The sequence below is a fragment of the Neofelis nebulosa genome, chromosome 9 (genome assembly GCF_028018385.1).
Source record: "Neofelis nebulosa isolate mNeoNeb1 chromosome 9, mNeoNeb1.pri, whole genome shotgun sequence".
Taxonomy (NCBI): domain Eukaryota; kingdom Metazoa; phylum Chordata; class Mammalia; order Carnivora; family Felidae; genus Neofelis; species Neofelis nebulosa.
The window spans coordinates 61,711,514-61,739,415 of record NC_080790.1 but is presented as its reverse complement, the minus strand read 5'-3'; the positions used below and the strand labels follow the sequence as shown (position 1 = coordinate 61,739,415).

Here is a 27,902-nt window from a genome sequence, read left to right as displayed (position 1 = left end):
GCTAAATGTAATTGATTTAAAAAAATATGTAAAGATGACTTTCCTCTAGAAATAAAGTTAAGAAATAGTTGATGTACCAATTAGATATCCAGTTGAAAGTATAACTGATTACACAGAATGTTTTCATATGCTTTGGAATTGTGGTTTAACAATGAAATACCCTGATAAACTCTATATCTGACAAATAATCATATTATTTCTCTACATTTAAGAACTTATTGAAACACTAAGTGTTTGAGCTTCATAAACTGTTCCCGATTCTCTGAATATTAGAAACTTTTTAAGTATTTTAAAAGACTATTTCATGTTGTGTCAACAGTTTAATGATATTGGCATAATATAGCATCACAGCTGAAAAGTAAATAACTAATGTACGAGAACACATTTTAAAGGATAAAAAGTTGAAACAAAAAAATACAAGAATAGAAAACCATTTAAACATTGTTTAGACCCAAGAGAGTACAAGGGGTTACAGCAAAAACCAATCCTAAATATGAGTTAAAACATTTCTCATGTATTTAAGAAAAGTGGCATTTTAAACCCTTCATAGTCTTTTAAATATATTTAGATATCTTAGTCCAGTTAAAAAAAAATTCCATTATTTTTTCCTTCCAGATTAAAGAGCTGGTAGAAAGGGTTAGTAGACAGCTTGGAAACCTTAATATATAAGGCAAATAATTAACACTTAAAATGCCAGATTTCACTTTCTGCCACATGAATGTGGCTAATAACTTTTTTTTTTTAAGTTTATTTTTTTGAGAGAGTGAAAGAGGGAGAAAGTTGGGGAGGGGCAGAGACAGACAGAATCCCAAGCAGGCTCCATGCTATCAGCAGAGAGCCCGACATGGGGCTTGAACTCACAAACCGTGACATCGTGACCTGAGCCAGAATGAAGAGTCAGATGCTTCACCGACTAAGCCACCCAGGCACCCCCATAACTTTTCTAACATAATGTAGGGTAAATGTTTTCATAGAAGTCCTTAGCATATGCTTGATGGTCCTTTAGAGGAATTAGTAGTCACTGAATTAAATTCAGTCCCAATTTAGTACTTAGTACCACATTTCCCTCTCTCCTGTGTCAGATAACTACTGATAAGGATGTCAACTGCAATCACTTTTTCTATCAATACAACATGACAGCCATTCCAGAGGAAAGATGAACCAAAATATCCAAGCACAATTAATTTTTCTTAATTCCTTGAATCAATTCTTTAATGGCAATTCCTCTACAATATTTTGAATGTAGAATGAACTATGGACACTGAGGGAAAAGATTAGTAGTTTATATTTTTTCTGTTCCAGTATCTCTATATTGAACAGGATCTTTTGAAGAGCTAAGCTTAGTTTAAAATTCTTCAGTAAAGGATAACAACAGCAGCTCACAAGCAATGTGGATGGAAACTGGAAACATTTAGAAAATAGCATTCTCTGTGCTAAAAAATTTCTCAAACACAGGATCAAATTTTATCATTCCAGAAACACAAGCATTTGAGACTAATCTAACACAACCTAAGTAAACCCCAAAACCTTTGACAGATATATTGCTATTACCCTCCCAGAAAAGCAGATATGAAAGAGGAAATAAATCAACAAACAAGCCAAATCAATTACTTTTTTTTATAAATCACTTAACCAAGTATAAGATTCTAATACAGAAATCTATACTTCTCTCTGTGCTTTTCTCTCCAGAGTACACAGGAACCTCTAGTAGTCACATAGCCCTTTTTATATTGGTATAAAATTTTTAGTTTCAAAATCCAAGAGGGTCTGGAAAGTTAAAAATTTTTTCTTAACTTGGTAAGCAAACACTGACTTGAACGTGTGAAGCTTTTTAGAGACTTTGTGTATCAAACTTAGTGTGAATATTCATGTTTCACTGCAGAAATATAAATGTGTTTGATTACAGAGTACCACCTCAGACCATGAGGGGAGGGGTATGTTATATATGGTATCTAACACCATATTGCATTTCTAAAACCTAAAAAAATTCTAAGTTCCAAAACATATTTGGTCCCCAAGGGTTTCAGATAAAGGACTGTGGACCTATGTTTTATGTTTTATCTGTGTATAAACTCAACTGTTTTTCTGCTTTAGTTAGGATTTTACTTTGTGTCTTTTAGAGCATAGTTTTATAATTTAGTTTCTAAGACCAGTATAAAATTTATTCTTTTATAACAGCTTGCCAAACTACATTATATAAGTGCCTTATATAAATGTAAAATATGTATTTACATTCTTGTTAAATCTACAAAAAAATGAATCCACTTTAATAGACACTAGTAAGATGCCATGCAAATAAATTAATTAAATAAGGTTGACACCTAAGTCATACCATAAATTTGTTTTCTTTCTGTTAATTTCTCTAGGAGCTAGTGAACTCACTCTAAAAAAGGAGGCAGTAGTAATAAAAGTACTTTAAATATCAGGTAGCTTAAAATAAATAAACATTAAAAAAAAAAAAAGCATCAGGTAGCTTATATTTAAATGGTAGAAAAAATTCCCTACCTAAATTACTTACCCCATTTCCTGTTTTACCAGCAACCATGCAGCATGCTGTAGGCAATTTAGTCACACCCAGAAGAAGAGAAAAGGGGAAAAATGTTCATTGAAATGAAGTTCCAATATCATTACTAAAGTGCTTAACTAATTTGCTAATCAAACTCTTTTTAGGGGAGTAGTAAGTGTTCAGAAATGTGGCAATGACCTCAATCTCATTTAAAGTCAGAAATGAGGTAAGATGCCACTTTGCAACGCTGGGTTACTGTGGCCTAGGAACTCAACAGGGGTATCTCCCTCCCTACAGATTTCTATCTCATTAATGAGATACAAGTTTGTAACATAAGGAGTTTACTTTTTTTCTTAAAATATCTTACTTCTTCACAGAGGAAGGCCCAAAGTAATGGAGAACAAACTATGTCCCCCAAACAGAATTAAAGGCCTCAGTTTTTGTTTTTTTTTTTAAGGAGAGCTACACATTTTTAATTCTATCTAATTAATGATATCCATATGTAAGTGTACCAACATCTGTAAGTCACTTTGGAATAAAACTAAAACTAAGATGGGTGGATGGATAAATTGATGACTAGATATACAATAAAGGAAATATAGAAAGAGTAATAATGATAGAACCCAGGTAGGTATATGGGTGTTCGCTGTACAATTCTTTCAACCTTACTGAACATTTAAAAATTCTCATAATAGGGGTTCCTGGCTGGCTCAGTTGGTGGAGTGTGCAACTTTTGATCTTGGGGTTGTAAGTTCGAGCCCTGTGTTGGGTGTAGAGATTACTTAAAAATAAAACCTTAAAAAATGCTCATAATAAAATGTGAGAGAAAATGTTCTGGGAAGAGTTAATAAAAACTGAAAAAGTTGCTAAAATGGAGACAATAACATTCACAATCATGGTTGTTATAAGGATTAAATTCATGCAAAATGCTTGACACAGTAAGTGTGTGGCACTAAGATTTCTCAGTCTGCCATTGACATCCCACAGCTGTCACCTTATAGAAAGCAAATGACATGTCCTACCTCAGCATATAGCATTTTGTGAACATGACAGAAGCACGCGTGTGTAAGTCAATAAAATACCATATGTAGTCTCTGCATCCACATGTCACAGGAGTGGCCATTCATTATTGCTATTAGAATATTAGACCCGCCCACCCCTACACACACATTGTGATTCATACGTAGAATCCTGTCCTTTTAAACTTCAAAAGACCAGAGGGACACTAGATCCTTTTAAAGATTTATACTCTTTCAGAAATCTTAGGTGAATTACTTTGTTCAGACATGAGCCACCTAGAACTAGAGCTGTTCCCAATGCCTAAACATCTCATCAGTACCTTCTGATTCAGTAGTTTACTTTGCTAGCTCAATCTAACACCTTTGATAGCACTACAAGTCCCCATCCTCCTTTCCTTCATTTACTCAAGCCCTCTTTCAAAGAATGTGGGCATATGGTATAACACACAAATTACTAGGAGTCCGGAGACCTGGCTTTAGGCATTACTAAATTGCTGGCACTCAGTTTCCTAATGTGCCAAATGAAACAATTAGACTAAAATGAATGAACTGAAACTTTTCAGTGGCAAAACTTTTCAGTGATGGCAAAAGTCATCATTAATGGGCATCAGTTAGTATATTGTTTTGTAACAGAGGCTATTAAGACTTAAAGGACTTTATGATCATAGAAAAAAGTGAATAATGGTCTCCCAAAGCTGAAACTTGCAGTCAATATTGCCCCACCTTCCTTTAGCCGTCATATTTTAAGAGGTCAATAAATACTTGTTTTTTCATCCATAAAGGGGTATTAATACTCCCCTTCAAGGGACACTGTGGGAATTTAATGAAGTTGTGTATGTAAGGAACCAAGTAAGATTCTTGGCATGTACTTAACAAATAGTAACTATTATTGTCATTTTTGAATTAAAACCTTAACTGCAATTCACAAATAATAAAATTATTATCCCTTAAAAGATTTCCATGACTTGATTCCCAAACTGCTCTGCCATAGGTAGTTCTGGAACTTCTCTCATCAATAAAATCCTCATGGGTATCTAAGCTATAGAGAACTATCTGTCCCTTCTTTAGGGGGACTCAGACTCTTCTGTCCTTTTTTAAAAAAAAATTTTGAGAGAGAGAGAGCATGAGTGGGGGAGAGAAGAAGAGAGAGACAGAGAGAGAGAGAGACAGAATCCTAAGAAGGCTCCAACACTCATCATGGAGCCTGATGCAGGGCTCAATCCCATGACCCTGGGATCATGACCTGAGCCAAAATCAAGAATTGGATGTTCAACCAACTGAGCCATCCAGGCACCCCTCTTTTGTCCTTTTTTAGTGAACTTTTCATCTCTGCTTTTAAAGCAAATCCTGTTTTCTACAGTCACTTTCAGGTGATGCCCATCAAATCTGCAACACTTCCTGCCATCCTCTGATTATAAAGTAGGGCAGAACTGGAGGTTGCCAAGGGAGACCAGATTACCATGTGTAACATATAAAATTAAATCAACTGTCTTCAGTACCTGAGATTTGCTAAAGGGTTTTTCCTTCCTAATCCTCTGCAGGCTTCCTGCTCAAGCATGCCAGCAGGTTGGACAGAACTAATCGCACAGCAGGGGCTGGAAGACTGAATCCCAAAGAAGTCAGTGTTGCTCAATTATTCAATTTTTACTACGTGCTAACAATGTCCTGGACCTGCTTCTGCTGAGGAAGAAAAGTACATTTCTCTCTTTCAGGTCACCAAGATAATTTTAATAAATGTTCTATTCCTTAGTCAGTGGGAAAAAAATCATTCTCTAGAGGAAGCAATTTAATTCTTCCTCCCCAACAGAACCAAATGGCATTAAAGTTATCAAGTTTAATCAAATTTGGTACCAAAGGCAGTATGTTATCTCCTGAAAATTCAGGAACCACACAACTTAATCCCAGACTCTGCTTTAACTGTATTACAGAATTCTAGGCAAGTGCTAAATGAAGCAGAAGAACATGCTTGCTAAAGTGCTTGTGTATTCTGGTAACCCCCCCCACCCCACCCCCCCACCCCCCTACACACACACACCATGGAAAGTCTATGCCTGGGAATGGCTTTTGAGCTTAGGGTTCTGAGCTGGGGGTTCATCTAGCACCAAACAGTGAGAGTGGGTGACAGTAGAGCCAAATTGACACCGATTTAAGTAGAGGTGGCAGCTGGGAAGGACAGAGAGAAAGAGAGGTGTTAAAAATGGCATGGGGAGCTACAATTCAGTAAAACTGGTGCTCAGGTTATATATAATGTGCACATAAACGTGAGTAGGGATTCAACAACTAGAGATGAAACTCGAAAGATGAGCAGGTTTTAAGTGCCATGCTAGGGCATGACTCCAAAGCATGAAACCATAACAGAAGAAGTGCCACATTTACGTATATACAAAGTCCCAGGGCAGCGCAAAGAATGAACAATATTTGATCTTCTTTAATTAAGTCACAACAGCCATCATCTGCACACTATTATTTTTCTTACATGGTAGCTTAAGAAAATAAGATAGTTCTTATACCAGAAGGCCTCATTATCCTACATGGGAAAATATAGTGTGGGAATGGAGAGGAGTAAGCAGCTTTAAGAGGTAATGGAGAGAGACCGGCAGGACTTGGCGACCAGCAGTGATACTAGGGTTTCTAAATTACCACTAATGCCCTTTTTAAAACTCTAAAAAATCTTTTGAATTCTACACATCTCCTGGACTCATTTATAACTCATAATAACAAAGAAAATGTACCAACAGGAAAATGACAAGAGTTGTGTGGAAAGCTAGAGGTATTATCCCCTATTCTCTCTTCTCCTAACACACACACACACACACACACACACACACACACACACACACACTTATGTATTCTACCTGCACACAAACAGGCAGCTGGGAATTAGGTTCAACAACGAGGTCAGTAACAACAGTAAGTCTTCTTTCCTCTTCCCAGCATGCCTGCCTAACCTTTCCTTCTCCTCCTCCCCATTCCCCAGCTTGCTACAGCTGTGAGCATCTGCCTCACCGGGGCCTGCTCCTCACTTCACGACAGGTTTGGTGTCTGGCATAGTGGCAGAAAGAGGAAGGTAAGAGAGGAGGCAGGAGAATACATTCTTATAACCATTGCTGGGCTCCCCCACCTGGCTGAGGTAAAGACCCTTCCTCCCCCATGTCTCCTCACTTCTACCACCTCCCTGCCTCAATCTTATTCTTCTTCTCCAGAGTCTCTGATATCACATCCATGATGTAATGACTAACAGAATGAGTCTGGGTGTCTCTTTTGATGAATAAAAGTTATGTCAGCTCTGTTTGAAAAGCCACTCATATCCTCTACATTATCTTTCCCTATAGGGTTGAGGGAGAAAAAAATGAAGTGGGGGATTAAACTTTCTCACTCCAGCCCTCCCTAACACTGCTGGCAATACAACCTTTGGACAGCATTAAGAAGACTGAACTTTTTATTTTTGACAAGACAAGAGGGAAAAGGCAAAGACAAGTCAGCAAAGACAGAATGCCCCAGAATCTGCAAGGCAAAATTAGGGTGTACAGCTCTAGTGACCCAGTTCCCAGGAGAATCCTATTTCTAAGTTCTGAGTTTTAAGAAGGAGAATTCTTATTGTATTTTCCAATATTCTAGGTGCTGATGTTTGCCTAGCTCTGAAGGACTTAAGTGGAAATAACCACCAGAGGAAATTCTATGGGAGTGGGAAGGTGGGGTAGGATGGAGGAAGGGAGATGACAATGAATGAAAGGCTCTGGGATAGACATAAAGACAAATATCACTCATGTGGAGTCTAAAAAACCCCCACAAAACCCTATGAATAAACATATAAAAAGCAGAATCAGACTATAAATACAGAAGACAAACTGGTAGTTGCCAGAGGGGAGGAGAATGAGGGATTGGTAAAATGGATAAAGAGGAGTGGGAGATACAGCTTTCCAGTTATGGAATGAACAAGTCACGGGAATAAAAAGCACAGTATAAGGAACATAGTCAATGATATTTAACAGTGATGTATGGCAACAGATAGCAGCTACCACTTGTAGTAAACATAGCATAATGTATAAACTTTCTAATCACTATGTTGCACACCTAAAACTAATGTGGCATTATGTGTCAACTATATTCAAATTTAAAATTTTAATTAAAAAAAAAAAAGACAGATATGGCTCAGTCCTGTCCTTTAATGTCATATGCTAATGAGAGGATAACTTGGCAACTAAATTACAGGTAACTCTGAAGTTAATATCAGTGAAGTGAAGCTATCTCAACAAGTATCTGTTAGCAACTGGGTGTGGCTGAGGGGATGCAAATATATTTCCCCCTAGAATGTGATTTTAGAAAAGTAGCATCCTCACTGAAATATCAGTTAACATAAAGTGAACTTGCAGATTCAAGAGACTTCAATGTATCAAATATAGCTCAATTTCAAGACATAAATACAATTTTATCTCAAAATTACTACCAAGAAAAATAGGTTTTCAAAACAATTTAATGTTTATTTATTTTTGAGAAAGAGAGAGAGACAAAGCAGGAGTAGCAGAGGGACAGAGAGAGAGGGGGACACAGAATCCACAGTTCAGGCTCCAGGCCTACACTATCTCTCTAAATAAATACACTTGAAAAATAATTTTTAAAAATTTAGGTATTACTTTATAAATATGCTAAAGTAATTTGTTACTATAAAATAAAGATTTATGGCTTCAAGGTGGTAGAATAAAGCCCTTTCTGTCTGCTTCTTCTTTGGAAAACCATCTCAACATAAGATGGAGAATGAGAAACAGAAAAACAAACTCCATCTACAATGAAACAAAAAAATAACTCATCACCCCAAGCCTCCATACATGAAGACAAAAAAGGAATGCAGGAATGGGAAGTAGCAGAGCATAGGAAGTGGATTCTTAAGTGTTGGCAAAAGGAGATACTCGCCCCTCCAAACCCAGCAAAACTGAGGACTGGACGTGTAAGACAATCAAGTGTGAAATGGGCTAACAGGGGAAACAGCTAACAGGTGGTATGAGGAATGAACAGAACCCAAGGTCCTCTCCCTGACACCATGCAAGGGCAGATTTATACTCTGGGTACCAAACTAGAGGTATTTACACTCAGAAGCCCCTGGCAAGAGGACAGCTGGAGTAAGGCCCTGCAAGGAAAACAGAAGTGTTCAGTGAGAGTTTACAGTCTGCATAGAGACCTGCAGTTCCCTCTCTCATCCTGCTCTGGGTACTGAGGCAGCCAAACTTACACTTCTCTGGACAGAAGATTAGAGGATTCATTGTTGAATGAACTAGATGGTTTCTGAGGGAAAAGTTTCAGAAAGTGATATATGGTCTCTCCACATAAAAAAGTCAGTTTACTACCTGTTTTCCTCCAATAAAACCCAGTCCACAAGCACCACTGTCCTGCTCTATACAGACCTAACTTTCAATCGCTTTTAAAATGCCCTATGCTTAACAATGAATGAACAAAGATCACTTACTCATTTAGAGAAAATCTCCAACATGAAAGGAAGAAAATAAGACAACAAACACATAAATAGAAAAAAGTAGAAACAATAATACATGAATTCCCATGTACCCTTTGAGCCAGCTTCAAGTTATCAACATTTTGCCAATCTAGTTTTATCCATCTCCATTACCTTTTTTTTGTAAAGAAATGACCTCAAGTTTTTATTTTTTTATTAAAAAAAATTTTTAATGCTTATTTATTTATTTATTTATTTTGGGACAGAGAGAGACAGAGCATGAACGGGGGAGGGGCAGAGAGAGAGGGAGACACAGAACCGGAAGCAGGCTCCAGGCTCTGAGCCATCAGCCCAGAGCCTGACGCGGGGCTCGAACTCACGGACCGCGAGATCGTGACCTGGCTGAAGTCGGACGCTTAACCGACTGCGGCACCCAGGCGCCCCAAATGCTTATTTATTTTTAAGAGAGAGAGACACAGAGCACGAGTGGAGGAGGGGCAGAGAGAGAGAGAGAGAGAGAGACAGACAGACAGACACATAATCCGAAGCAGGCTCCAGGCTCTGAGCTGTCAGCACAGAGCCTGACATGGGGCTCAAACGCATGAACCATGAGATCATGACCTGAGAAGACGTTGGATGCTAACCGACTGAGCCACCCAGGTGCCCCCATCAAGTTTTTTGTTTTTTTAAAGAAAATCCAAGACAAATCATTTCACCTGTGAATACTGTCCAATGGAAGCATTTTTAAAAGTGACATTCTTTACTACCAATTAAACTTATAATTGAAAGATTTTAGACATTGATTCCAAAACATGTGAGGGAGTACATAGTTTCTCAAACTTCTTTTGGGGCAGCAGAAGGGTATATAAGCAAAAAAAGTCTGAAAATCACTTACTGCACCTTAGTTTAAGCAAACAAGAGAAATGAAAAAGGGACCAGAACCACATATTTGGAGAAGGTTTGGGGTTTTCCCCTTCATTTTCTTTTATTCTTTTTAAATAACATGTTAGAAAGTACAGAATACACTGTCATTTATTTTGGAACATGATTTTCTCTGTCTCTTTCTCCACTGTATATTATCTCAACTTCAAAGGCTTTCTGTTTCTTCAGCAAAGAAAAAAAGTAGGAGGGCCCCAGGCGGGGGAGGGCAGTAGGGGAGAACGTAGGACCTCCTTCCTCCTACTCTCCATTTCTTCCTTTTAATCTGACCTTTGGACAGACATAAACTGCACTGCAGCTGCTGGGGACTTGGGCAAGATGTGCTGAATATGGTCCAGAGTGGCCACACCCAATGACAAGTAATGTTGTGTGCCCATGTGTGTTAGGCATATATTAGTAAACAAAATAGACATAAACCCTTGCCTTTGTAAAACCGATGGCCAAGAATCATAAAACAAACAAAACAAAGAAATCACACTATTTTATGTGATAAATGCAATGCGAAGTGATAAAGACAGTGGAGAAAAGTGAGAGAGGAACGAGGAATGGAAGAAGTGATCTGCAATTTCCAATACGGTAGTCAAGGAAAGCCTCACTGTGAAGGCAACATTTGAGAAAAGATGTGAAGGCAGTGAGGGAATAAGCCATGAATATATCTGAGGAAGAAACCTTTCATGCAGAAGTAACAGCAAGCAAAGGCCCTGAGGCAGAAGTTGTGCCTGGTGTGTCCAGTGAATAAGCAGTAAGACAGCCAATGTGGCTGAACAGTCAAGACAGAAACAGGTGATGAAGTCAAAGAACTGAGGTGCAGTGCTAAGACAGGGCTGCTATAGGCCCTTTTAAGCAATTAAAGGAGTTTGATTTTACTCTGAGGGAGATGGGGACAATAGGAGAGTGAGCAAGGAAGGACTCGAAATGATTTACTTTTTAAAGTGATAGGGGACAAGCATGGAAACAGAGGCAGTTGTTAAGAGGCTATTGTTAAAATCCAGGTAATTGCTCAACCTGTCTGTGCACCCTCCACCTCAGGATCAAGGAAATGATTTTGAAAAGTACGTAAGGAGAACTGGGGTCTTTTCTAGTCTGGGATCTAACTAACTTTTGCTCAACAGTCTTCAGTCCATTTCCTAAAAGAATAAGCTGAGGCTTTACCAGGCTATAACTCTGCTTTTGGTTCTGGTCTTGGCTTGTAGTTCTATGTATAGTGTGATGAACACAACTTTCACTGAAATAACATTAAAAAGATGCAACAAATATTTAAAAAGTAAACAATAGGCTAGTCTTATTTACAAATACATATATGCATGTATATATGTAAAAAACTTAATAAAATATTAATAAATCAAATTTTATTAAAATAAAACAAAAAAATTTTATTTCAGGAAAACAAAAGTTCAACACAAGAAAATCTATTCAATTACTTGACTACAATAATAGTTTAAAAAAAGAAAAATGTAATGACTGCAAATATCCATTTCTGATTTGAAAAACTTACTAAACTTGGGGGCGCCTGCGTGGCTTATTTGGTTAAGCTTCTGACTTTGGCTCAGGTCATGATCTCACAGTTTGTAAGTTTGGGCCCTGCATCAGGCTCTGTGCTGTCAGCACAGATCCTCCTCTCCCTCTCTCTCTCTCTGCCTCTCCCCCTATGTCTCTCAAATAAATAAACATTAAAAAAAAAAAATTTACTGAACTTGGAATAGAAGTAAACTTCCTTAAAGAGTATCTATTAGAAAAGAGTTAACAATATACTTAATATCACAAAATTCTAGAAACATCCCTATTCTTGAGGGTCAAGACAATATATAATTTTCAACAAAAATTACTAGACATGCAAAGAAACAAGAAAGTGACTCGTTTTTAAGAAAACAGCAGTCAGGGGGCGCCTGGGTGGCGCAGTCGGTTAAGCGTCCGACTTCAGCCAGGTCACGATCTCGCGGTCCGTGAGTTCGAGCCCCGCGTCAGGCTCTGGGCTGATGGCTCGGAGCCTGGAGCCTGTTTCCGATTCTGTGTCTCCCTCTCTCTCTGCCCCTCCCCCGTTCATGCTCTGTCTCTCTCTGTCCCAAAAATAAATAAAAAATGTTGAAAAAAAAAAAAAAAAAAGAAAACAGCAGTCAGCAGAAACTGACTCTGAGTGGGCCCAGAAATTCAATTTAGCAGAAAGAGCTTGCAGAACTGAAAGAAGTCATAGAAAACAACCTGTTGCATAAAAAGGAACAGTATAATTAATCACAGGCTTCTCATCACCAAAAACAAGTAACAAAAGATACTGGAACAACATATTCAAAGTGCTGAAAGGAAAAAATTTTGTCAACCAAATATTTTATATCCAATGAAACTATACTATAAAACTGAAGGAAAAATAAAGACTTTTCAGATAAACAAAAACTCAGAGGATTCATCACCAGTAAATCTATATTAAAAACAAAAATAAAAACCTTAAGCTCTTCAGGAAGAAGGGAAATGACACCAGATGGCAACTTGGATCTACAAGTAAGAATGAAGAGCACTAGGAATGGTAAGTTTGTAGGTAAACATAATAGGTATGTATACTGTTTTCTTCTCTTTTAATAAAGATATATGACCATTTAAGGCAAATGTTGTAACACTGCATTGCTGGGTTAAAAGGTATATAAATGTAATAGATATATACAACAATTACACCAAGGACAATAAATTGAAATATAATGTTGTAAAGTTACTATATTTTACCCTATTGAATTAAGGTGAAGATGCATATTTTAGCCCCTAGAGCAAGGGTTGGCCAAATTTTTCTGTAAAGGGCCAGACAGTACATATCTTGGGCCTTGCTGGCCAGGATGTCCTAGTGCACCTACCCAACTCTGCTATTGCAGTACGAAAGAAAAGCCTAAAATAAACTAAGCTCCCACTTCAGGAAGATAGAAAAAGAAGAGCAAATTAAAGCCAAAAAAAGTAGAAGGAAGGAAATAATAAAGAGCAGAAGTCAATGAAATAGAAAATAAATATATAGAAAGAGTAAATCAAGGGGTGCCTGGGTGGCTCAGTCAGTTAAGCCTGACTGTTGATTTCGGCTCAGGTCATGATCCCACGGTCATGAGATTGAGCCTCGTGTCAGACTCCATGTTCATGGCATGGAGCCTGCTTAGGATTCTCTCTCTCTCCCTCTCTCTCTTCCTCTCTCCTGCTTGTGCGCGTTCTCTCTCTCAAAGTAAATAAACAGACAAACATTTAGAAAAAAGTAAATCAATTAAACCAAATACTGGTTCTTTGGAAAGGTCAATCATATTGGTAACTCTCCAACTGGACTGATCACAGAAAAGAAAAAAAAAAGACATAAATTACCATTGTTAGGGAATATTAGTCCATAATACAGAAATATTATGAAAAACTTTATGTCAATATATCTGACAACTTAGATGAAACAAATTCCTTCAAAGATACAAATTATCAAAACTGACAGAAGAAACAATAGGAAACTGAATAGATCAGTATCAACTGAAGAAACTGAATTTGTAATTAAAAAATATGATCATGTTGTAAAATATCCTAAGGAATCTCCAACAAAACTATTACAACTATGAAAAAAAGTCAGGCAGAATTGCAGGGTACAAGGTTATAAAACACCAACTGTATTTCTATAAACAAGCAATGAAAAATTTAAAAATGCAATAAAAATACAATTCCATGTATAATACCACCCAAAAGAATGAAATTCTTAGGGATAAACTTTTAAAACATGTGTGAAATCTGTACACTGAAAACTATAAAGCATTGCTAAAAGAAATCAAAGAGTGAAATATACCACATTCACACATTGGAAAATGCAATACTATCCAGATACCAATTCTTTTTTTTTTTTTAAATATTTATTTACCATTTAATTTACAGCGCTGTAAGGGGAGAAATATATTGGAAAAAATACAATTTTCTCATTCTAAAAATTCTGAATTGATTCTGCTTTGCCACAAGGAATGGCAAAACACACACATATGCATACAAACACACAAGAGAATTATTTTGAAGTTAAAAAATACCAAATTTAAGTCAGATACCAATTCTTATCAAGTTTACCTATAAACTCAATGCAATCCCAGTCAAAATTTAAGCCAAATAAATAAAAAAAATAAATTGATAAGTAGATTCTAAAATCTGTATGGAAATGCAAAGGACCTAGAATCACCAAAGCAAATTTTATTTTATTTTTTTTAATGTTTATTTATTTTTGAGAGAGGGAGAGAGAGAGTTAAAGTGTGAGCAGGGGAGGAACAGAGAGAGGGAGACACAGAATCCGAAGCAGGTGCCAGGCTCTGAGCTGTCAGCACAGAGCCAGATGCGGGGCTCGAACTCATGAACTGAGTTCATGACCTGAGCCAAAGTCGGACGCTTAACTGACTGAGCCACCCAGGCACTCCTCACCAAAGTAAATTTTAAAGAGAACAAAGCTCAAAGATTTGTTGTTTTCAAGACATACTATAATGCTGGAGTAATCAAGACAGTTTACTATTGATATACAATCCACTGATGACATATCAATGGAAGAAAAACACACATATATATATACACACATATGGTCAGTTTATTTTCTACAAAGTTAGCAAGGAAATCAATGGGGAAACCAAGGCTTTTTCATCATATGGTACTGAAAAGAAAAACAAACATCAACATTTACCTCACAGTATATTTAAAAAATTAACTCAGGGGGCGCCTCGGTGGCTCAGTCGGTTGGGCGTCCGACTTCGGCTCAGGTCATGATCTCATGGTCTGTGAGTTCGAGCCCCGCGTTGGGCTCTGTGCTGACAGCTCAGAGCCCGGAGCCTGTTTCGGATTCTGTGTCTCCCTCTCTCTCTGACCTTCCCCTGTTCATGCTCTGTGTCTCTCTGTCTCAAAAATGAATAAATGTTAAAAAAAATATATATATATATATTTTTTAAATTAACTCAGAATGGATCAGAGATATAAACATAAAAGCTAAAAGGAAGAAAATGTTTTATTTATTTATTTATTTATTTATTTATTTATTTATTTATTTAAAATTTTAGAGACAGAGAAAGGATGAGCAGGGGGATAGGCAGAAGGAGGGAGAGGGAGGAGGGAAGAGAGAAAGAGAGGGAGAGAGAGGGAGAGAGAGGGAGGGAGGGAGGGAGGGAGAGTAGGAGAGAGAGAGGGAGAGAGAGGGAGAGGGAGAGAGAGGGAGAGGGAGAGGGAGAGGGACAGGGAGAGGGAGAGGGAGAGAGAGAGAGAGAGAGAGAGAGGGAGAGGGAGAGGGAGAGGGAGAGGGAGAGGGAGAGGGAGAGGGAGAGGGAGAGAGAGAGAGAGAGAGAGAGGATTCCAAGCAGGCCTCTATGCTCAGCATAGAACCTGACACGGGGCTTGATTCCACGATCCTGGGATCATAACCTGAGCTGAAATCAAGAGTCAGAGGCTCAACCAACTGAGCCACCCTGACACCCCTGAAAACTTTTATAATAAAACATAGGAGAAAATCTTTGTAAACTTGCAGTGTACAAAAATTTGTTAGGTAGGATACAAATAGCATGAACCATATGAATAAAAAGCTGGTGAACTGGACTTTATCAAAAGTAGGAAGTTGTCTTCTTTGACAAATATCATTAAGAAAATTAAAGAACAACCCACAACATGGGAGATAATATTTGCAACACATACATACATAATAAGGATGTGGATCTGGACTATATTAAGAACTGTTACAACTCAATGAAAAGAAGACAACCCAAATTTTTTAAATGGGCAAAATATTTGATAAAGTCACATGTGAAGAGACTTCACAAAGATATATGAATGGCAAGTAACTACATGAAAAGATGCTCAACATTATTAGTCAGTAGAAAAATAAATATATAATCTCTACACATCCATTAGAATGGCTCAAATGAAAGAAAGTGACGATACCAAGTGTTACTAAGAATGTGAAGTGACTACAATGCTCACATACTGTTGGTGGATTATAAACATAAACTGGTAAATCTACTTCGGAAAATTGCATGGCAGCTTCTCATATGGTTAAACACATACCTACCATATGACTTAGATTTCCACTCTAAGGTATTTACCCAAAATGAAAATATACACACAAATGATTACACATAAAAGTTTGTATACACCAGCTTTATTCAAAGAACCCAAAAACTGTAATGCATGAATGTGTAGACGTGTAGGAATGTTAGACATGGTTGATTAATATCGTTAAGATAGTTCATATTGTTAGGCCTAACTGGCTTGAGGTGGAAAAAGCAATACTCTTTTTTTTTTTTTTTAATGTTTATTTATTTAGTACAGAGAGAGAGAGACAGACAGACAGAGTGCAAGCAGAGGAGGGACACAGAGAGAGGGAGAAGAATCGCAAGCAGGCCCAGCACTGTCAGCACAGAGCCCAATGCAGGGCTAGAACTCACAAACCATGAGTTCATGACCTGAGCCAAAGTCAAGAGTTGGTCACTTAACCAACGGAGTTATCCAGGCACCCAATGGAGTTATCCAGGCACCCGAGAAATAATCTGGTTTAAAGCTGAGCAATAACTTCAGGGTTTGAATGGTTATTCAGTGTCAGTTTGAAATAATTTTTTCTTCGCCCAATAAACAAATATTGTGGGATGAAGGCATATGAGATGATAGTTTTTATGCAGTATGGATATAGATTGCTTTCATAGATCTTAGAAGTGATAACTATGATTGGTAAAGTTAACATAAATAGTGAAATTAGTATAGAAGAGGTGAATAGATTTATTGCCTTTATTTGGAGTTGTACCAACTTTTTGGTTCTGAGACCAATGGATTATTACTTCTAGCCATTAAAAGTTTAAAAAAGCTGTTATTATTATACATGGAGGCATGAATTAATTCTTGCATATTTTCTCAGTAAAAAAGATGTTTTGAGTTTCTATTATTAGATTCACAATCTAATATTTTATTAAAATATATTAAAATATATTTTATTAGGTAAAATATATTTAATTTTATTTTTATTAAAAATGGATGTCAAAATAATTTGGGGGTTAACTGATATAAGTAACAGGGCAGTAAATGTGGGGCTATGAGAGCATTTTCTCATGTGAATGACGGTTTGCTCTATTGTGTTTTGATTAATATATAAAGGGACTATAGGGTAGTAATAACAATGTTAATTCCTATTAGGATAATGATAATGTTGGATAATGAAAATGATGATGTAATTAATTACAAATAGTTCTCCAATTAGGCTAATTGTTGGGGATAAGACCAAATTGGTAAGGTTCACTAGAAGTCAACATGCTGCTGTTAGTAGAAGGAGAGTTTGTTAATCCCTGAGCTAGAATTATAGTTCAGCTAGGAATTTGTTCATAGTTTGAATTTGCCAGGCAAAATAGTGTTGATGTAAGGCTGTGGGCAATTATTAGGGCTGTAGCTCCTATGTAACTTCATGGTGTTTAGATAAGAATGGCTACAATTATTAGTGCTATGTGGCTAAGAAAGGAATATGCAGTGAGTGATTTCTTTTTAATGTTTTTATTTTATTTTTGAGAGAGAGAGACAGAGTGTGAGTGGGGGAGGTGCAGAGAGGGAGACACAGGATCCAAAGCAGGCTCCAGGCTCCGAGCTGTCAGCACAGAGCCCGACGTGGGGCTTGAACCCACAAACCGTGAGATCATGACCTGAGCCAATGTCGACATTCAACCAAATCAAGAACTAGATACTGTTTCAGTTCAGGATTGAATTATTAGAAAGTTTAATGAACCTGTAAGATTTTGGATAAAGATTAGGGCAATGAAAAGTGGGAGTGATCCTACTAGAATATAAAATAAAGTCCTGCTTTTAATCATTCTATTTGGTGTCCTTAGTAGCTGATGATGATTAGGATTGGAATTAATGTTGCTTCAAATAAAATATAAAATAAAATTCATTCTATAGCAGTAAAAGTTGTAATTAAGAATATTTGTAGCATAACTAGTATTGTAATATATAGTTTCTAAGGAAGGTTGGTGATTCTTTCATCTAGTGATAGATGAAACTGACTGGCTATGGATATTAGTGGACAAAGTTGTATCATTAATGTTAATAAGGGCACTGACAGGGAGTCAGAAAATATTAGTGAAAAGTTAAGGCTGTTATCATTAAGTTGATTTAGGAGGAATGAGCTAATAAAGCTGATTAATAGGCTATAAATTGTAGTGTTAATTCAGATTATGTTATTTAAATGTATTCCTTATGACTCAGCAATTCCACTCACAGGCATATAGCCTAGATAAACTCCTACGTATGTGCACTAGAATACAGCTAAAAGAATGCTTATGGTTTTACTGTTGGAAGTAGCCAAAAACCAGAAATGAACTTAATATCCATTTATAATAGTATAAATAAACTGCAGTATATTTATGCAACTGAAAACTGTATAACAATGAAAATGAATAAATTATAGCTACACATAGCAATATAGATGAATCTCTTAAAAATAATATCAAATGAAGGAAGCCAGACACAAAAGATATATTATGTTATGATTCTATTTTATATAGATCAAAATCAGGCACATTTAAACTCTAGTTTTAGGGGCAAAGACAGGGGATAACTACTGATGAATATAAAAACAAAACTTAATAAAATGAAAATGAAAATATTTCTATTCTAAAATAGAGGGTAGAGTTCAACTTCGAGGACTCATCATGTAATCTGTGTTTTCTATAAGGCCATTACTTAAATATGAGAAATGAATGACTAATCAAACTGGAATAAGACTTTACCTAAGATGTCCAGCAAGTTAACCAACAGACATACTGTGTCTCAAGTTCAGGGGAAAAAAGGTCTATGTGCTAATACAATATTGTTTATCTGGGGGGCACCTGGGTGGCTCAGTCGGTTAAGTGTCTGACTTCAGCTCAGGTCATGATCTCATGATTCATTTCATGAGTTGCAGCCCTGCATCGGGCTCTCTGCTGTCAGCAAAGAGCTGACTTCAGATCCTCTGTTCCCTCTCTCTCTGCCCCTCACCCATGCTCACTCTCATTCACTCTCTTTCTCAAAAATAAACAAGCATTAAAAAAACAAAGAGAAGACACATGTGGTACATCTTAATCTTAATTGCAAAATAACTCAGGTTACATCATGAATAAAAATTTTATCCAACAGAAGTGTCCTTAATACATACACGCATTTAAAAAAATCTTACCATTCATACATGGTTACTGATCTACTAAATAGGCTTGAAATGCATGTGTCCAATTCCTTGATAAGTAGAGGGTTTCTGTGATGCTTTCAGAGCTATGATCCAAAGTCTCACTAAAATCACTATCTCATGGTTTCTTTTTGTTTTAAATGTTTATTTATTTTTGAGAGACAGTGAGTGGGGGAGGGGTAGAGAAAGAGGGAGACAGAATCCCAAGCAGGGTGCACACTGTCAGTGCAGGGACCCATGTAGGGCTCAAACTCAAACTCTGAGAACTGAGCCTAAGTCAGAGGCTTAACCGACTGAGCCACCCGGGCGCCCCACTATCTCATGGTTTCTAACATGAATTTATAGTGACAATACACCATAATATCCAAGCTTCAGAGAAATTTTAAAGTTTACTTTTTTACTTTGAGAGAGAAAGCATGTGCATGTGTGTGTGCACGCGCACAGGGGAGGAGAGAGAGAGAGGGAGACAGAATCCCACATGGCCTCTGTGCTGTCAATGCAGAGCCCAATGCAGGAGATGATCTCACAAACCAGGAGATCACGACCTGAGCGGAGATCAACAGTCACATGCTTAAATGACTGAGCCACCCAGGTGCCCCCAAGAAAATGTAAATCCTAGATATGAACTGAATTCTGAAAAGATTATGAGTCTTAATACAAGCATAAAAGGGCTACTACCTATGTTGACACCTTTACATCTACTTCATGATTTCATTTCCTTTTGCATGCTTCACAACTACATTTAATTTAAATAAAATCCATTTTCTTTTTCCCCACCCAAGTTAGTTCCCCTTACAGTATCTGCCCAGATATAGCAACATTTTTAACAATCACTTCAGAGCAAACTGAGATCCTAGCAGAAAAAACCATCAAGAATTTCAGTTGTAGCAATACTTTGTTACTTACATGAATAGCTTTTAAATTACGATGTAATGAAAACAATATATGATTCTTTAATTTGCTATATATATATTATATTTGTGGGTTTTTTTTAAATAAAAAACCTAACCTCTTCTTTCTGCTAGTGCCTGCTCTGAGGACTCTTGCCACAATTGTACAGACTGACATGCATCCAGCTAATCTCTGACACACTAATTGTTAAACCAAAAGATACAAGCAGTAGAAAGGAAGTAGTTCTGAAAACGGACAACCCAGTGTTCAACTTAAGTCTTTACATGAGAGTTTTAGAAATGATTAGAGTATCCAAATTGGTTGAAAATATTCATAGCATTAAAATTGGATAACTATGCACAATAAAAGTAGTGGCAAGGATTTCACTCATATGTGGAATTTAAGAAACAAAACAAACAAGCAAAGGGGAAAAAAGACAAACAAAGAAACGAGAATCTTAACTCTGGAGAATAGACTGATGGTTACCAGAGGGGAGGTGGGTTGAGGGATGGGTGAAATAGGTGATGGGGATTAAGGAGTACACTTCTTGTGATGAGCACTGGGTGATGTACAGAACTGCTGAATCACTGTTTTGTACACCTAAAACTAACATCCACTATATGTTAACTATACTGGAATTAAAATAAAAAAATAACAACGGTAAAAAGACAGTTTTTCTTAGAAAAAGATTTCTCAGATAAACATTCCCACAAAGGCCTTGAATGGTATCTACTCTAGAAAATGGATTCCATTAGTATTGATCCAGTATTAATATCAGTGAAGAAAAACAGAGCAGGTTTTACTTAAAAGGGAAGATTAATAAAGATAACTTCCAATATTTTAAGCACTACAACCTAAATTTTTAAATGTTTATTTATTACTGAAAGAGAGAGAGAGAGGGGCAGAGGAGAGGGGGGGCAGAGGATCCAAAGGCAGGCTCTGTGCTGACAGCAGACAGCCCAACACAGGGCTCAAACTCATGAACTGTGAGATCATGAACTGAGCCAAAATGAAGAGTCAGACGCTTAACGAACTGAGACACCCAGGCGCCCCAACCTAATTTTTTAAAAAAGCAGGAACAGCTGCAGCACTTCCATTAATCAACACTTTTTAACTGACTGACCTAATCTAAAACTATTTTGTTGACCTTGCCCTTTCCTAAAAGAAAAGAAAGTACCGGTAGCATTTCTTAAAAATGAGGTTTCTGACAAGTCAGTAATGAAGTTGGACGAGTCTGACTTCAGGGTGGCACCTGCACCCAGGCCCTCTTCTTGGACATTTGGACATATGTGTGACTTGGCTGAACACGTTACTGGCACGCCCACCACCAATTATTAAAGGACTGTAACATCATAATTCATCACGTCACACACACATGTACCAATCGTCCTAAGATCAAAGGAAAATCCAAAGTAGCTCCTCACAAAAATGACTAGAAATTCCTCTATTTTAAGATATCTGCTGTAATAAAATACTCGATTCAAAATGTCTTCTCCACCTACTCCAGTCATCTGATAACCAAACTTGAACCCAACTGTGGTGGGAAAGTCTTAAAAAATGTAATTTTAATTTTATTTTTAAAAACCATAGTTTTAGAAAATCACCAAATAAACTGGTGATTTATCCTCATTCTTGTTAAAATATTACGAGTTCTGGTTGTGTGTGTGTGTGTGTGTGTGTGTGTGTGTGTGTGTGTATATATATATATATATATTTTTTTTTTTTTTTAACCAAGTATCCTTTCTCTGACTTTGAAGATATTGTACCCTCTGAAGAAACAAAGTACTGGTGAAAGTCAAAACCTAGGCTAAGTCTCTCCTATAAACACAGCAACACAATAACCCACTTTTGAAATCTTACCAAATCACAATTTAGGCAGTGGGATATAGCAATAATCAAAAGCATAAACCTTAGAGTGGACAGATGAGCATTCAAATCCTAGCTCTGTTATTTATTAGCAATGTGATCTTGAGTTTCAGTTTCATCATCTGTACAATAGGGATAATAACACCATCTACTTCAAGAGGTTGTGGTGATTAAATTACATATATTATATATATATCAAATTATACATACCAAAAACAATCATAACTTCATAGGTTAGAATTAATAAGTCTAAAACATGGTGGTGACATCAGAAAAAAAGGACAGTTGACATGACTTCTCTATGTAACAAGAGAAACCCAAATCTGAAATAAGCAGAGCCTAAATTAGAAGTTCCCTTTTTCTGAAACTTAGTTTACTAGGCCACAAAGTCCTAAAATTAATGAAAAAAAAAAAAGTTTGATAAGGAACTCAACAGTTGGTAAGTAGCAACGTGATAATATGTTGCATTTGATGGGGAAACTGAGTTTTAAAGAAATACAATTTGTTTTACCTTATATTCCTTATTGTATGTATTTCTTGTATTTCTTCTTGTAAATTTTAAATATGCAAAGTATAACAATTCACAAGAAGGGACCATACAAATTAAAACAATAAACTTCAAAATTTAAAGGCTGCCTCATATTCTTACTGCACCCTACTACCTCTCAATGACCTGCATGGGTTGATAAGACATAGCAACTCTTCTTTCTTGCTGCCTTCTCCACCTATACTTAGCTAGTTCAGACCAAGAAAAAAACAAAGCTAGGAAGTAAGCATATGCATATTCAAGTATTTAAACATATGTGTGAATACCCTGCCAACTGCATTCCTTTTTTTTTTTTTTTTAATTAATTTTATTTTAGAGAGAGAATGTGCATACCCAGGGGGAAGACAGAGAGGGAGAAAGGGAGAGAATCTTAAGCAGGCTCCATGCTCACCATGGAGCCCAACTCAGGGCTAGATCCTATGATCCTGGGATCATGACCTGAGCCTAAATCAAGAGTTGGACACTCACCCAACTGAGCCACCCTGGAGCCTTGCCAACTGCATTCTTGAATTCAATATACATATTATTACTGTGATGGTCTTTAGAATTAGCCTTGTTTCTAGTCCTACTTCACCATGGCATCTCCTTCCCAGGAATAGGATCCATTTCTCTTTGCTACATGCTGCAATGACCTCAGGAGGAGGTTTTTGTTTTACATGTTGGGCTCCCCTGGGCCTGCATCCCTAACAATGGGTTATTAGACCTCTTCAATACCTGCTCTGACTCCTTGACAGCTGGACTTCTGACTACCCATTCTAACCAGGACTGGGGTTCTGTATAGACTTTGACTAATTGCATATTACTCAACCTTTCTCCCTTGGAACACATGTCCCAGATATGCACTGAGTAACAGAATCCTGAACCTACTACCATGTCAAGTCCCATGTTCCCCCTAACACAGCACCTTTGACTAGATTCATCACGGTGAGCCCTTGATCCTTGTTTGTGTTCTTGAGTGGATGGCTTAATAAGTGGAGTAGTTTAAAAAAGGCAATGCCCATAGAGCCATGGTAGTTAGGTAAATAACCACACCTGAATGTAACAAGATGAAAAGATGGTATGGTCTAAAAACAAACAAAGAGCCACCCCAAATTCCAATAAATATGCCACATTAGGCAAGCTTTGGGTTTTCTCCTCTCAAGTGAGGATAAGTGAGATGATTAGTGAAGCAGTACCAATCTGTGAGGCAAAAAAAATAATCCAAGTGTATCTTTTTTCTAAAGCACAGATATAGGGGATTCATTGAACTGTGAGAGATTAAAAGGGGATCACCTTATACACAAAGGTTGGGAACTCCTGGATTCTCCATCAGAAATTCTGAATGGATTTATTTACACTGAGGGTGGGGCATGGTCAGAGCTCTGATAAATCACAGCTATATACACATCATCGTTTTCCAATGAGTACCATAAAAAGCTAGGAGTTTTGTTCTAGTTCACCAGGGTCTCCTACAGATCTATGATTCTGTGATTCTACTTACTTGTTGTGCTCACAGGGACATGCTTTGGGAGTTACTTTTTATAAGGAAGATAGGTTTAAGTTGTTGCACGTCCTCCGAAGGGTTTTTAACGTTGCAGCCTATGTATCTAAAACATAGCAAGGTTACTATCCCCCCCAACCTGTCCATAAAGAGTCTATTGAAAGACACCTAAGGAGCAGAGACAGTGATCTCTGTAATTTCTGCATGTTTTTCAGTGTCTCATTCAGCAACCTTATAAAAACACATTCTGCATGATTTAGTGGACCACACAGGGATTGAAGCAAGTTCTAACCAACTAACCTAATAAAAAAAAAATAGGGCTACAAATTCTGAAATCTCCTTAGTAAGCTCGGAAAAGTTTGTTAGTCAAAGTGAACCTTGAGTTGCTCTTAAATGGTAGGGGAGAGAGAACACAAACTGATTTAGGCAAGATGCCTGTCATGCAAAATAATAATGTGAGAAGTCATGGAACATGAACAAAAAGCTGAAACTACACATGCTAAATCAGAGTCAGGTTAATGAATGAGCCTGCATACACAATATGAACTTGAAAGCATAGTCTCTGTATTTGAAGTCAAAGTGATTTCAACATAATTAGAAAAAAACATTGCCCTTTAGAAAAAGTAACTACATCAATCCGTTGGAGGGGGGAGGTTCTGGAGTATTCGATCAAGAAAGATCCTAGATTAATGGCTGGGAGTTTAAGAGGCCCTATAAGTACATGCAAATTTTTGAATATACACATGTCTAGGAAAGGGATTCAATTGCTTTCTTTAGATTCTTAATAAGATGATGATCCCAAATTGGTTATAAACCCACAGATTTAAGTAAAAATCCAATCTTTTGAATATCCATTTGTCATAATTTAAGAAAAAAATTGTAAATATAAACTGCCACCACAGAAATGGTACTGCTTTTATTTTTGGTTAGTTTTCTAGGGCTGTGTATAATTTATAGTACTTAGTGCAAAGCATGAAGATATTACAAGTATAAAAATGAAAGTGTGAGGAGATCCTGGGTGGTTCAGACAGTTAAGCATCTGCCTTCAGCTCAGGTCATGATCTTGTGGTTTGTGAGTTCGAGCCCCGTGTCAGGCTCTGTGCTGACAGCTCAGAGCCTGGAGCCTGCTTCGATTCTCTGTCTCCCTCTCTCTGTCCCACCCTCTCCCCCGGCCTCCTCCTGCTCATGCTCTGTCTCCCTCTCTCTCCAAAAAAAAAAAAAAAAAAAAAAAAAATTAAAAAAATGAAACAAAAAGTTTTTGATTCGACAAATGCAACTCCCAACAAGCTGCATAAGAGTCAATAAAGTGAGCAAACTGTTTCCACACACTACCAAAAAAACCAAACTGATAGTGCAATATTGCCCTCTACTGGACCACACTAGTAAAGATAAACCTAAAAGAACAGGACTTTAAAGAGTTTACTTTTAAAAGGACTAAATGGAATGCTTTTTCCCATAAATGTCAGTTTAGTCTAATATTAGAGTAAGTCTGGATCATTCATTCTCTCATAATTTTAGTGTGGCACTAATTTGAATGTGGTGAAGAAGTTTAGAGGACTCAATCATGAATATAAGGTAACAAAAAAATAACTAATGTAATAAATATTTTTCTTAAAACTATATAGGATCTTAGAATTGAAAAGGCTGAACACAGTTTCTAGTCTAACCATCTCTATGGTATACACTTTCCTTCTATATATCTCTGCCAAGTAATTGCCCAGCGTTGGCTTAAATATTCTGGTGGAATATACCATCTCTGAAAAGTCTATCCTGTTCTGAATAGTTCCTTATAGCTGAAAATGATCTCCCTCCTGATTCCATCTCTGCAACAGAAAACCCCTCAAATATTGAAAAATGGCAAATTCATCCCACTACTCATACATTCTCCAAATTAAACGACCCAAGTTCCTTCAACAGTGGCTCCCTGACCAGGTTTCAGATGTGTCCACCATTTGGAATGCACTCCTCTTAATGGGTATTTGTTTTCTTTTGCTACTATAACAAATCCACTACAAACAAAGTGGTTTAAAGCAATATGAATTTATTATCTTACAGTTCTTTAGGTCAGAAGTCCAACATGGGTCTCACTGGGCTAAAATCAAGCTGTCAACAGGGCTGTATTCCTTTCTGGAGGACGTAGGCTAAGAGAATCCATTTCCTTGCCTTTGCTAGCTTCTAGAGGCCGCCCATATTCCTTGGTTCCTTTCCACTATCTACAAAGCGAGCAACATTGCATCTGACCATTCTTTCATAATCACATCTTCCTCTGACACTGACCTCAGCCAAGAAGGGTACTTTTAAGGGCTCAAATAGTTATGCTGAGCTCACTCAGAGAATTCAGGATAATTTCTCCATCTCAGGATCCTTAATCTTAATTACATCCATAAAATCACCCCCCCCCTTTTTTCCCACGTAAAGTAACATATTCCCAGGATTCAAGGATTAGGAGGTAGACTATCACATAACGCCTTCCCATTTGTCCCTGTTCCTCCTAAAGTAATATGTTCCATCTGCATATGGCAGTCCATAAATGGTCAGCACTGAGTAAAACCAGACGGACCATCACCTTCATCTCTCCAGATACTACACTTTCATATCTGTACTAAAGTCCAAAGAGGTTATCCACATCAGTCCCCTAATTCTTACCAGGCTATTAACTAAAACACCCACCCCTTGTCTATAAACACAGCTTTTAAGCCATTCCTGCTCTGTCCTTTAGTTGACAGTGGTTTTCTAAACCCATGTATAAGAACTTATGTTTACTCCTGTTAAATTTCAACTTGTTAGATTTTCCCTATTCTTGAGATCTTTCGGATCTCAATTCTAACACTCAGCCTATCTGCTATATTTTTAACTCTGTGTCATGCATATCTGCAGTGTTACCATTATATCACCACTAGTAGAAATCATGAATGAGACATCTGAAAAAAACCTCGCAGCACATTAGAAATCTCTCTGAAGTTGCGTGATTCTTGAATTTCGGTGTGTACTTTAATTGTAGAAGGGTTTCTATGCCCTATATCTGGAGATTCTGATTGAGGAGGTTTAAGACAAGGCCCGGCAATCTGCTTTCAACACCTTTCTCCAAGTGGGTTTCAATCAGCAGAGTACACTTGGAGAAACACTGTCCAGGTTGAAATCAGTTACTAATCAGTTCCTTTTGGGTATGTCCAGCCACATACAACCCACCCAATTGTCTTCACATTCTGTTCATGTTTCCTGCCACAGGAAGTTATCATGAGAAAGAAACCTGGTCAAATCACTAGCTAAATCCCTTTTATAGTCCTGCTAGCCTATAAAAGGAAGAAATGACGCAGACATAATTTGTTCTTAATTTGTTCATAATTTGTTTATAATTTTTTCACATAATCTGTTTGGTGTGTTCACCAAGTTTTCCTTACCCTCAGTGCCCACAATTAACTTTTTAGTTCTTGATCTAGAATACTGCCAGGAGTTTAGGGTCAAGCTCCCCAGTTAGTAGTTAACAAAACCACCTTTAGAAAACTGGGGCTGCCCTTCACTGTCTTCCAGATTTTGGAAAATCTGCTATCTTTTAAAAGCTCTCAAAGATCATTGACAACTGCAAGTTCTTTCTCAATCCATCCTGAAACGTCATCCAACCAGGCCCAAATACTGAACCCATTTAGAGCAGCTTCACCATGTGGAGCTCTCACTTTCCCTCACCAGGCAATGATCATTCTACCCATTTAGGTTGGACATCATTTTCCTTCATAGGAAGGACAGAAGCAAAATAAGATTTTCAGAAGTTCCACTTTCTCTGTATCATCCATCAGCAATATACCATCAGTTCCAAATAGCAGACATATCCCCTTTTTCATCTCTTTCTTCCTATAATCATAACTTAAGGTACCCCAAGTCTTCCTTAGCAATTCTTGCAAGCTTCTACTCATTAGAGATTTTATTTTCCAGTTGCTGTTACAGACATAAGCCTCCTCCTTATATCTGCATTACTCTGACTTTACCTTTCCCATATCTTTTTTTGGAAACTGACTTCAGTATGGCAAAAAAATTACAACTGGAGTTGGATGATATATACTTA

The 27,902-nt window shown here is 37.3% G+C and overlaps 1 protein-coding gene across 3 annotated transcripts in view; it reads right to left on the bottom strand.

Annotated features, from left to right (window-relative positions):
• PUS10 (pseudouridine synthase 10) overlaps positions 1 to 27,902 on the bottom strand; it is a 72,891-nt gene that overhangs the window by 32,004 nt on the left and 12,985 nt on the right. For all 3 annotated transcript variants that reach the window (XR_009248603.1, XM_058684009.1, XM_058684010.1), the window contains exon 5: positions 2,519 to 2,553. Coding sequence is in view for 2 of the 3 variants with exons in the window: in XM_058684009.1 (XP_058539992.1) it covers positions 2,519 to 2,553 (35 nt within the window). In the remaining variant the exon portion in view is untranslated. The remainder of the gene's footprint in view (positions 1 to 2,518; positions 2,554 to 27,902) is intronic.